This window comes from Egretta garzetta, unplaced genomic scaffold (assembly GCF_000687185.1).
Source record: "Egretta garzetta isolate BGI_Z169 unplaced genomic scaffold, ASM68718v1 scaffold371, whole genome shotgun sequence".
Classification (NCBI taxonomy): domain Eukaryota; kingdom Metazoa; phylum Chordata; class Aves; order Pelecaniformes; family Ardeidae; genus Egretta; species Egretta garzetta.
This window is the reverse complement of record NW_009258616.1, coordinates 1,037,564-1,049,630: the sequence shown is the minus strand read 5'-3', so window position 1 is coordinate 1,049,630 and position 12,067 is coordinate 1,037,564. Positions and strand designations below refer to the sequence as shown.

At 36.6% G+C, this 12,067-nt stretch overlaps 1 protein-coding gene across 3 annotated transcripts in view; it reads right to left on the bottom strand.

The window, feature by feature from the left end:
* Positions 1-8,251, bottom strand: part of POC1B (POC1 centriolar protein B) — a 48,609-nt gene extending 40,358 nt beyond the window's left edge. For 2 of the 3 annotated variants that reach the window (XM_009648066.2, XM_035903529.1), the window contains exons 1-6: positions 8,085-8,251; positions 7,127-7,306; positions 5,717-5,824; positions 4,719-4,834; positions 4,215-4,348; positions 3,409-3,477 (exon numbers count right to left, since the gene is read on the bottom strand). In XM_009648066.2, the coding sequence (XP_009646361.1) occupies positions 3,409-3,477; positions 4,215-4,348; positions 4,719-4,834; positions 5,717-5,824; positions 7,127-7,306; positions 8,085-8,230 (753 nt within the window). In that variant the 5' untranslated portion in view covers positions 8,231-8,251. The remainder of the gene's footprint in view (positions 1-3,408; positions 3,478-4,214; positions 4,349-4,718; positions 4,835-5,716; positions 5,825-7,126; positions 7,307-8,084) is intronic. The other variant, XM_035903530.1, reaches the window with a different exon arrangement.
* Between the last annotated feature and the right edge of the window lie 3,816 nt (positions 8,252-12,067).

Genomic DNA, 12,067 nt, shown 5'->3' with positions numbered 1-12,067 from the left:
ACATCAGCATGAGCCTGCTGTCATCACTTAGTCTGATTTCTACTCAACGCAGGCACTTCCCCAGAGTATCTTGTACTTCAGGTCTAATAGATGCGGTTCAATCTATCAAAAAAAAAAAATTCTGAAAGATGTCTCAATAATCATAAAACAAAGCAAACTTCTGTCCCACTGGACTGTACTAAGTTATTTTTTCTGCCAAATCAAGGGGTCATATACTATCAAGTGTCTGTCCCTTATAAAGGCTTGCAGGTCAAATGAGAAAGTTTGAGGGGTAAGAGAAATGACAGAGTTCCATAGAACTCTAAAGCACCTGGTTCCAGTGTTTTAGCAACAGGGATCTGTTTTCTGAACTTTGTCCAATTACATTGATGGTAGAAACAATAGACAACAGCCACACCATGGCCAAATGCAGAAGTAAGGTAGTAGAATGCAGAGGTAAGACAGCAGAAGGTGGTCTATCCAGCCTTATGGGTAGATCAGGAAACCAAATCATAATGCACAATGTTGCTCCCTCCTGTCACAGAACAATTGTATATGTAAGTAATTTGATTAAGTTTACCACGTTTATATGATTTCTGTCATCTTTACTACTTTAAGTGCTAAGGGAAAAAGAAAATTTAAAAGGAAGTTCATAACAATTAGGAGATTGCAGTTTCCAAAAGTCCAATGGTGATTTTTATAGTTACTCCCTAAATTAGAGGAAACAAAGATGGGACCATGATCTGACTTAAAATTACTTGCCTGTCCAGCCAAAAATATTTTTGACAACCACTAAAAATATTTTTCAGAAATGAATAAACTATACATAAGAAGCACAAATCACAGATTTGTTCATAGAAATTCCAAGCAGACTAAATCATAGTTTTAATATATTCCTAAGTAGCTGCATTGTTACAAGTTCATTTCAGGTTTGACACCTTTCATGACTCTCTTGAGTGGAAGACCCTAAATCTGCACTGGGAGACACAGTGCGCCAATAAAGACAGTCCCAAACTAACTCAGACATTAGTAACGGCCAAAGTGGGATGCACGGATCTCGGTACAAACTCTACCAACCTGCCTCAGAACCTGGCACTCGTGGGACAGTTAAGTGTTAGATTAGTTGATTCACAGCTCACTGTGCTGTGAAGAGGGAGGTCCTGCCTTCTCTCCCTCTCCTTCTCAGCTGTGTAATTCCACTACCTCCATCACCCAATCCAGCATAAAGTTATTTTTATGTGGCTTTTCCCCATTTTTTCAAGCTAATTTTCTGCTGCTTTAGCAATTCAAACAGTTTACAGTAAACCAACTTAAGTCTATCACAGTGAGCTGAGAAGTCCCACAACTATTGTCCTGGCAGACCTGGAAGAGGGCTGTGGACAGGTCAGCAAAAAAGGTTGTTTGCAGAGTAAATGTGTGTACACACCAATAGAAAATGGACACTGAGGAATTAAGTTCTTGTGTTTACTATAGATAGAGACATATAGACAGGCAGTTATCACACAGTGGTTAGCACTGCATGGTTTAAAACTTAAACTACAAAAGTGAAAGTTACAGCAAAATAAGTAGCCCTCTCCCACCAGAACGTTCACAAGAAAAATGGGAAAAACTTCAACAGATAAAAACGTGCCTTTCTGTAAGGTAAATAAAACCAGGATTCATTACTAGACCTACTATGAATACATTTTTAATTCAACATTTACCTAAGAAAGCCATTCCTGATGAAACTGGATCTTCCCTCTCATACATGCAGCATGAAGCCACTACACCAAACTGCTGAGAAACAGGAGTCATATTATAGCTTTTGTACTATAATACCTACTCACTCTGTGATCCCACATGCCACTGGATCTACAGCATGGAGTCAGAGCAGGAGAAAGGCAATGACATGACTGCACTGAACACACACATCACTCCAGGGGCCCCAAATTTAAAGGAAACTTGCAATAAGACAGGCATTCCCAGGGTATGCCGGCATTTATTTGGGAGGCTGAGTTAGGTTTAATACTGCAGGTCCTCTCCATCATAATAGCTTCTCAGATGAATCTTCTGTCATGTGATCTAGTTTAATACAAGTTCTTCACTTTCTCTCAAGTTAAGTATAATATACCAATCACCACAAAACTCAAAAGAAAGTACTCAAGAAAAGTAAGGTCAACAATTCAGGATTACCTAGGAATCAAAATTTCATTTTGGAACTGAAAATTTCTCATAAAAAGCCCTTTAGTATGGAAAATAAAAGGTTAAACTAGTGGCTCAAAGAATAAATACCTTTTCCACATTCCTGGGTGGTTTTTTTTTCTGCTTGTAAAATTAATATTGGAAGTTGGCTAACATTTTCACTTTTCCAATAACTGAAAGTCTTGGCACTGTTTCTTACTAACACCTTGTGACAGAAAGCAATTTTAATTTTTTTCTTTGAGTGCTTCCAAGTCATTCTAGAAAGCGTGCTACCTGAAGCACCAAGTAAAAAACAGAAACAGACTGTATTCCTTCTAATGACACTGGAGTTTCTAATTGAAAAGTATTTATTATTTTCCAAGACTGTCTCTGTTAGTAACTGAAACATATTTCACACTCCACAAAACAGAATATAAACATGATTTACAGTAAATTCAAAAAAATCTTCATTTATACAGCATGGCTTTCTGTGCCTACATTGAGCTTTTAGCTTTTTATAACATGAAACAATGAAAAATCAACAGATATTAAGGAACATTTCAGACTGTGAAACTTTAAGTCTTGGGATACAAAAGTTTTTTCTTTTTGGAGAATGTAAAGATCTGATAAGATGACTCCAAGCTTGATAGTGCTTTTGCATGTGAGATTTATCACAGCAGATGAAGATTAATTGTATGATTTGCTGGTTAATTTAAAATAACTTTTGTATTCAATGCTTAAACCACTCTTCCCTGTATGAAATCCGGTACTTTGTTTCACCAATGTAAATTAGCAAAGCTAACACAGTATTTTTTTTCCTAATTCTACCCAAAGCTTTCCCTGTAGTACAACTTAATTCTTACAGTTACAGAGTACTGACTTTAAAAGAGGTGAAAACCTAATGGAGCATATAGTAGGTGTTATTACTAGTTGCAACACAGCTACTTCGTTGACATTGAATTGCAACTCTTAAAACATTTCGATTTTAAAATAAGTCCTTTATTTTAATAATTAAAATGGAAGTGGCTGGTATTGTGGTCGTCTCCCCATCATAACTGAAAGCAGTTAAGATAAAGTTTTTAAATGATGTATTTATCATTTTTCCCCTCAAATTTAATTTTAGGCTAAACAAAGTCTATATAACACACTACTAGACAGAATGTATGTCAGCATACTGTAATTAGCATGTTACCGTGACATACCATATTTAACTCCCATCCACTGTAACAAACACTAAGACATTTAATTTAAAAAGACAATACCACAAACCTGAGCATCTGCTCCACCTGAGGCAAATTTTTCACCACCTTTTGAAAAAGCCACAGAAAGTACAGGTCCCTGAAAGAAAAAAAAATTAGCACAGTAAAATTACACTACTGCTATAAGCATAGTACTTTAATGCAAAGAGAACACACTTATGCCATTATCTAATATAAATAAGATTTTTCAATTTTAACAAGGAACAATTTAACTGTAGTGAAATTTTTACGAACAACTTGATTGAAGAGTTAATATGACACATCTTTGTAAGATGTTACAATTACCACAAACAGTGGCATTTTCTTAAGATTTTACGATTTAACTCTGCAATGAAAAATTATCAAATACATTATATTATTCAAGACACTGTGTTTGAGTGATCCATTAAGAAAAGTAGGGTTTGGTTTGCATTAAGAGGAAAGGGAGAAAATGTCTGCCATTCTTCACAAAAGTTATCTTCCATAAGCTTCCCCATCCTCTGAAAGCACTGTTTTTCAATAGACAAAAAGACTAATGTGCCAAATAATTGATTTTGACAATCAAGAGAGGAAAATATTAATTAATTCAGACATGATCTATTACTTAACATTAAGCACGCATACAATATTGACAGACTAACTGCATGGTCATAAGCAAAATTGATAGATTTCCCTATGCACTTGTGACAAGGTGTATTAATAGAACAATTTCTGTCCACTAAGGTTTATCTGCAAGTTGCAAGATACAAACCACAATGGCATAAATGTTACTTTCCCTTTGAAAAGATACTGCATAGTCTATTTAGATCTCAGTTTAAATAGGATTATTGTGTATACCTTGTGTCCATGAAGAGTGTAAATAAGACTTCCTTCTAAGAGGTCCAAAATCTTAAGTGTACCATCAGTAGAAGCAGTGATGAGGTAGTTACCAGAAGGATGGAATGATACACAATTAACCCCTGCTCTGTGAACTAATTTACAGAAGACAATATTCAAAGACTGTAGATATCTACTAACAGGAAATGTACACTTTATTTCTCCACTCTTGTCTACTTCCCAAAGAACAACCTACTTCATTTAAGGGAAAAACAACCAAAGGGCATAGCAGACTCTCTGAAGTACTTGCTTAGTTCTGTTCTAAAAATTAAGAGAAGCCTTGCAAAAGAATAATCAGGATTCAGATTGGATTTTTAGGGTTGCTCGACTACAGAAAGATTCCTCACAAAATGCCAATATGACCTGTTTGCCCACAGTAAGGAATGAAAACATGTGATCTAAATAAATCACATTTCATTGCAAAGAGCTCCATTCTAAAGAAAATCCAAACTACAACGTTTTTACCTTTGTAATGCTGCAGTAGCTTGTTCATTCGAATATCCCACAGTTTCACCGTATGATTGGAACCTGCAGAAGCTATACACGTACCGCTTGGATTGAAATCCACAAAATTTGAAAATCTAAATATAATTAATGATAACAGATTGATTACATACTTCCATAGAAATATTTGGGAGTGTGTGTATATATAAAAACCACAATATTAACACTGAGTTGCCACAAACTTGTGTGGAATCCATGTGCACGGAAACTCAAAGAAGGTATTTCAAGCAACTGAAATAAGCATAAGAAACCAAGATGCATGATAAATCAGACTGTATAATCTGGCTTTTGTTAAAAGGATAGTATAATTGTCTTGACTCAAACCTTCACAGTTTGCACTGGAGCACAAAGTTCCTGGAAGAAAGTGCTGCAAAGAGTTTGTAAGCAGCAGGTAAAATAATTTTGTCTAAGAGAGTATCTAGCTATAACCACCTTTTAGCTTGGAAAAAGGATAGAGATGGATGAAATTAGCAAAACACATATACAAAAGATTAATATCCCATTGCATTGTTAATCAAAACTCTGGCTCCAAGATGTTTAAGAAAACTGCAGATAAGTAAAAGCAAGTATTTCCTAAGTCTAAATAAAGCAGGTTACTGAAGATAACAGAACACTATTTTAGTCAACAAGTGCAGAATTCTTAAACTTCTCTTCTTGTTGAAGCATCCAATATCAAATAGCATTATCAAAATTGAGGAAAAACATGAAAATGTTAAAAAAATCCAAGAACAATCTCACTTCTCTCTGGCTTATTTCTTGACTGTTGGAAAACAGCCTGATAAGTGCAGCCAGTTAACCTCTTTAGAAAAACGTGAAATTAATTATTTTTGTTTACATGGGTGGTAGAAGTTTGATCCATTTTCAGATATAACATATACAGATGTTAATACTACAAAACATTAATTTAATATCATTAAAATTACACATTTACATTTCTCCTTTTTTCTAGTAACACTTACCCTCCATAATCTAAGAAGCTATCAATGCAAGTTTTATTTCTCGTATCCCAGATTTTAACAGATTTATCCTCACTGCAAGATGCTATTAGCCTTCCATCAGGCGAAAATCTGGAACATGCAAGCGTATACATTACCAAACAACCGACACTACCTAGATTAGCACTGGAGACACAAGTAGCAAAATACCAGAAAAAAGAAAGCCTGTTTGGAATTAAAATGTGTAACATTCAGAGGACATTTGAATTTCTCATATTTCTCAGGCAGTAACAAAACTGAAAAGTAAAGCTTCTCCCCCCACTCTCTCCCACTCCATTTCTCAATCAACTACAATTAAAAACAGAGCCAAAGCAAGAAAAGGGGGGGGGGGGGGGAAGAGTAAGGTAACAGCAGCCTAAGGTTGTCACTTCAGATGCCGAAGAGATTATTATAGAAAACTATAGGCAAAAAGACAAAGAGGACACAGTAGAACCTTGTGTTCAATTTTAACCTACATATATATTCTCCTGCGAGTTCTCTCTAGACTTACAAATTGTCAGCAAAACATTCATGATTATTCCTAGACTAGAAGATTAGGTTTTTAAACAGGAAAATTGATTTGTCTATAATTTCACCAATCATTATTATTTCTCACATTGAGCAACTGCACAAGGACATTAGAACACTGTTCAAGAACTTTCACATATGATTTCCTAGAGCTTTTATTTTTCTTTTCAACGATCAGATACTTTGGAACTTTGTAGGGCTCTGCACTTCACCAGTGTCAAATTTCTTTCTCAAGAGGTTTAAATCAGGCCTCTGTTAGCTGCAGATTTTCCATTAATATGGAGGAAAGAAAAAAAAATAAATCAAAGAACAATCTTTTATTGTCTTTGAAGAGCTGCCCTGCCTTTAAATAGAGTGCAAATCTTAACTTGCAGTACAAAGGCCATTTTTTCTACCTTTTCCAATTATGTAAGCTTAACTCATTTTGACTCACAACCATTCTTTTATGCCACTACTGTTCCAAGAATAGTTGAGAAGACCCCTGCTGTGCATAATAAATCTAGAAACAAGTGAATGCTGTGAAGTAAGTTAATACAGCACAAACCCATACAGGACTGGGGAAACAGACAGGATACTGACTGAAAATAAATACAGAAGACCTTATTTGTCCTTTAAAGTAAAAGAATTAACACCCAGCAACAGATTTAATATGTACACGTATTAACACAGAACAAGCTTTCAGATTTCAACTAGGAGATATATATAAAACATGTGTATGTGTACTATTAATTTAGTAAAATTTTATTATTAGTGGTAGATCATCATTTATCATTCACAGATTTTTCTTCTCTTAGTTCTGCCTTGAGAAATAAAACCCCATTGTTAGGAGTTCTGCTTCTTTATAAAGAGAATAAAACCAACACTTACTTGGCACAGCGAACCCAATGAGTGTGTTCGAATAGGGAAAACAAAAGGTGCTGATAGCGAACACTCCATATTTTTACTGATTTATCATTGGATGCTGAAACTAGAAACTGGCCATCATGCGAGAAGCTCACGCTACGAACAGATGCTGTATGACCTTTCAGTACTGATGATTCTCCATGACTGGGGGGGCGGGAAGAAACAAACCAAAACACAATTATATTAAACTGAAAGAGTTTAAAACCTCATAAAGCCCAAAGTTAATGCATTTGGAATCTTATCCAAATGAAAAAGCAATATATACAGGCTAAATCTTAGCGTTGCCAATATTTTTTGCCTTATTTTTATATTAAATATTAGAATAACAGACTTTAAAGTAATTGTATTTAATATGACCAATTTCAGAAGACAGTGCCGTTAACTGGCAGCATTAGCCTCCATACAGTATTTGAAAGAGAATTTATTACGCTTTTTGATATAGAAATCTACAAAATGGTCAAAAGTTAAAGTAACATCAGTCTTTCTAAGATCATTCTGAATAGCTCACAATAACTACAACTTGAGAACAGTCTAAAAAGACAAGTAAATTCAATATTTTTTTTCAAAAAAATGCTATTTTTTGTTTCCTTCGTCACTTGTCTCCCCAAAATGAAGTGCAGCCATGCAATCCTTATTAAAAGAAATACATCCTTTAAGCCAGAGAAATACTACCAAAGCATAGCCCTACACATGGGAAATTATGACCTCTGAATTGCTGTATTTTCCTTTGGAAAATACAGAATATTCAGTAAAGAACAAAGTATCACAGGAAAGAACTGTGTTGCTTGTGCTCCCGATCTGTTTCTGTCAAAGCTCAGTCAGGGATGTGGGAATGAAAAAGCAGCTTTTCTCAGGTAAAGACTCCAATGTTCACATCGCACATTAATGAAACACACAGCCAGCATCACCCAGTCATACTCACATGCAAGGAATCCATAGTCTCACAGTACGATCTTGAGAAGCTGAAGCAAGTAGCTGCCCATCTGGTGAGAACTGTACGTTGGTCACCACTTCCTCATGGCCTACAAATTTGTAAGCTCTGCATTGTGTCTTCAGCTTCCACACCATAAGAAACCTATCCAAAGAGGAGGTAGCTGGCAAGAAAACAGAAGACATTATGAGTCCACTCACTGTTATTAGAAAAATCAGAGCTAACGACTATGGATTTGGATTTACCAGTGAACTTACTGGGTATTAGGGGGAGGGAGCAGTTATTGGGTTTTAACAGATACTTGGCTGTGAGCAGAAACCTGGCATCCAGCAATGCCAACACCAGCCCTTTGGGAGGACATCAGAAGACTGGCACGTGTAAAGGATAATTCTTAACAGGTAGCTCTCCCACATATTAAGCAAACTGGCTTACAAATACTTTGAAGATACAGAACAAAATATCTAAAGCTGAACATCATGCACATGTAATTAAGTGTAAAACCAGATTTCACAATACCAGATATTAAGAAAAAGAGACAAATTCTTTGGTGATCTCACTTTGATCTCCGAGATGGAATTTGTTTCAAGAATCAAGTGTTTAACTCTTAAAAGATAGGCCCACTTAAACTCAAGATACCATTTCTAGCACTTCAGATATCTACACTAAAGTGAATATTCAAATATGATAATTCTGTAATCCTATTTAAGTACCAATTTTTTAATACTAACATTTATCTGGTTCAAAACACAATATGAAGCTGTTGGTCTAATAATAAAAAGAGATGAACTATTATTTTTTGCAGTCACTTTACAAGTGGACCACACTATTCACATTTGAGAAGGCAGACAGAGCTTTAACCAGAGCTCAATCAGTTTCAGGAAGCTATAAGCAGCAAAAGCAATGAGCAGTTGAATTAAACTCATGAGTGTGATATTCCCATGCCCCTATTATCTTCATCTCTGCTAAGTGCTAGCATACAGGTCATAAATAAAAACAAAGGATTCACACTCCCACCCCTCAATTATAAAATTCCTACCCCTAGCGCAGAAAGGGAAGGAGAAGAACAGGGACCTCCTGGAAGTCGAGGACATGAAAAGGACGGCTATTCCCTTCCCAGTCTTTTCCAGGCACCAACACAGCACAAAGGAATGGAGTCTGTCTGTTAGTACATGTATCAAGGCAAGCCTCAAACAAAATATTAGATATTAAACACTCCTTAGGGATTTGGCACAGAGGTATTATTTTCATACCCGGAAGACTAGCTTCTGGGAAAAGATGTGGGACCAGACCATACCTATGCCCTTATCAATAGGCCTAAATTTGACACAGAAGTACAGCATATTTTCCCCCTTCCAACTTTTCGGAATTCTATTTTACAGCAGGCTCTTTCCAATTGTACCTGCACAATTTCTTTTTTCCCTTTGATTCAGAAAAATGTGACCTAGAGTGGCATAAAACAGAAAGGAAAAAGTGAAATGTAAGCAAAACCAGAATTTGAAAGCATCACGTTGGACACATGGACCAGACAAGATTGATGGTTTCTAAAACAAATCACGCACAAACTGCGAATCACTTGTGAAACGCCAAGAGATGCCTTATGAACTGCACGAAGGCCGTGTAATACCAGCCCTCCTCGCTTTCAGTTCTAAACACTGAAGGAAATATTTTAAAATATGACAATACAATAAATTCAAAGCCTGGTTTCTTGTAGCTTGCTCTCTCACAGATGAATTATCCCAAGGTTAATAAGACACAAGTAGTGACCTGAAGTTCTCCTTTCCCTGGGACATCCACAAGCGTCTTCCTTGCTCTCCCTCTGGACTCCCTGCTGCCTACTCTCACACAGCATCCTCTCTGCATCCTGAAGTAGGCTTCTCTCTTGAAGCTCATTACAGTGATGCTCAAAGGCTGTTACTATCTCTGATACTCCAGTTCCAGCTCAGCTGACACCACCCCAGGGGTGGTAGAGGGCTGAGGTTGGGGACCTGCACAGGAAAGGGGGAGTAACTGGGAAATCCGCTGCAGAATTGTTTTCTTAAGGCACACAGGCTGATGTGAGTCTGTATCAGAACAGTATGTGAGAGGCATAAACCCAGAAAAGGAAACTCTAAGCCAAAACTCTGAATCTACATTCAACTTTGGTCCCTATGCTGCCAAGGGAACTGGGTTCCTTTACCATTTACGAGGCTCAGCCAAGCCAGGCTACTCCCTATTGATTCAGCAAGAAGGCCGAAATCAACTTTGGTTCATATGGCTAGCGCTTAAGAAAGCTGCTGTATGGTAAACAATTTATCTTAGCTAATCAGAGGCACTAAATACAAGAGTTTATAGGGTAACCGTGTCGCCAGCAATAACTTCCATTATCAGTTAAAGAATTGCTTCTTTACTTTTTTGTGCATTTATCTCCCCTCAAGTTCATGTTGTCTGTGCATTTAAGTCTTCAAAAGGAGGGGAGCAAGGATCTTCCAGGGCAGATTATGCACGCAGACCAGACCCAGTTGTTACGTTTGTCAGCACTTGCTAAGTACACCAGTATGACAGTCTGACTTTCAATTACCAGACCAGCAGTAAGTGGTCCACAACAGACCTCCAAGGCTAATTAGAAGGGATTAGAACTGAAACAAAAGAAAGGGAGAAAGTCCAGAACAATTTTTTTAAGATGGGTCATAACACAACCAGGTCTGTTGCACATGCTTCTCAGAAGAAGAAAGTGAAAGACAAAATTTGTCCTTGCTGTAGTAATGAAAATATTTGATCAACTGCAAAATATAACTAGAAAGAAGAAAGCTGAAAATTCACACTGAGCTCACTCCTATATGCAACTTAATCCAGTTTACAACCTCAGTGCCTTGGTCTTCTGGGGGGTTTGTTTGTGGTTTTGTTTGTTTGTTTTTTTAACATCAGTGCTTTCTGTACATGCCCAAGTATAGCTGATGCATCTCTAGGTAATTTGCTTTTCTGGTGATGAGTCATAACAGAATTTAACACCAAAGACTTGGCAAAGGCCAAGTTTACACACTGCTTTGCTGCAGTTCGCCAAACAAATATCCGGGCTTCATATATGCCACAAAAAATGTCAACGTTTATGATATTCACAGTGAAACCATATTCAATTTAGAAGTTGTGACTAATGATGGTATACATTTTCTTGTATACTCATGTACATATGAAGACAGAAGTTGCCTTAATATGAAATTACCATTACACTCTCATTTCGCACAATAGCACTGTAGTGGCTATAAGAAAGTTGTGCAAAAGATCAGAAAAGCCATACTCAGCCAGGCTGTTACAGCTCAATGTACCCCTTGGTCACCCTTTTTTCTCCAAATACTGAAGCATCCTCAATATAATTAACTCACCCAGTGCAAGAATTGCAGGTCAGATGGAGCACAGGACATGTGTGTGAATATTCAAACACCACCAAAAACCCCCAGACTTTACAGGAACCCTGCAAATCTCAGTGTGAGAAGGTGCAACATCACAATACAAACATATTTAACAGTTATTTGCAAGATTTTCTACTTGGAGGAAAAGATTTATTAACTAAACCTCTGTCAAGGTAGCTGATCTGGGATTTTAAGTGCAGTGGATAACTTATGAGGAACTTTTACTAGCTCCCATGAAGTTCAAGTTCATCATGGTTTTTACGGTATACTGTATGTATTTGCACAAGTGGAGCATTTAATTTTCATTCTGAATTTTATTTTTTCAAAAGAAACCCCAAGGCCCTCCCACATTTATTCAGTGTTAAGTTTACATTCAATTTCTTTTAAGTCACTCAAAATCAGTAGTTTAAAATATATACAAGTGTTCCCCAAACTTTCAAAGTCTAACAGAATAGAAAAATCTTTCAGAGTTTCAGATTTTCCAGAAATCTGTGCAGACTGAAAAACAACTGGATTGGAGTATTTTTGTAGAATTGCTGTAATTCAGTTCAAAACTAGTGAAACTTGAAATGGCAAGGGTTTTTTTTT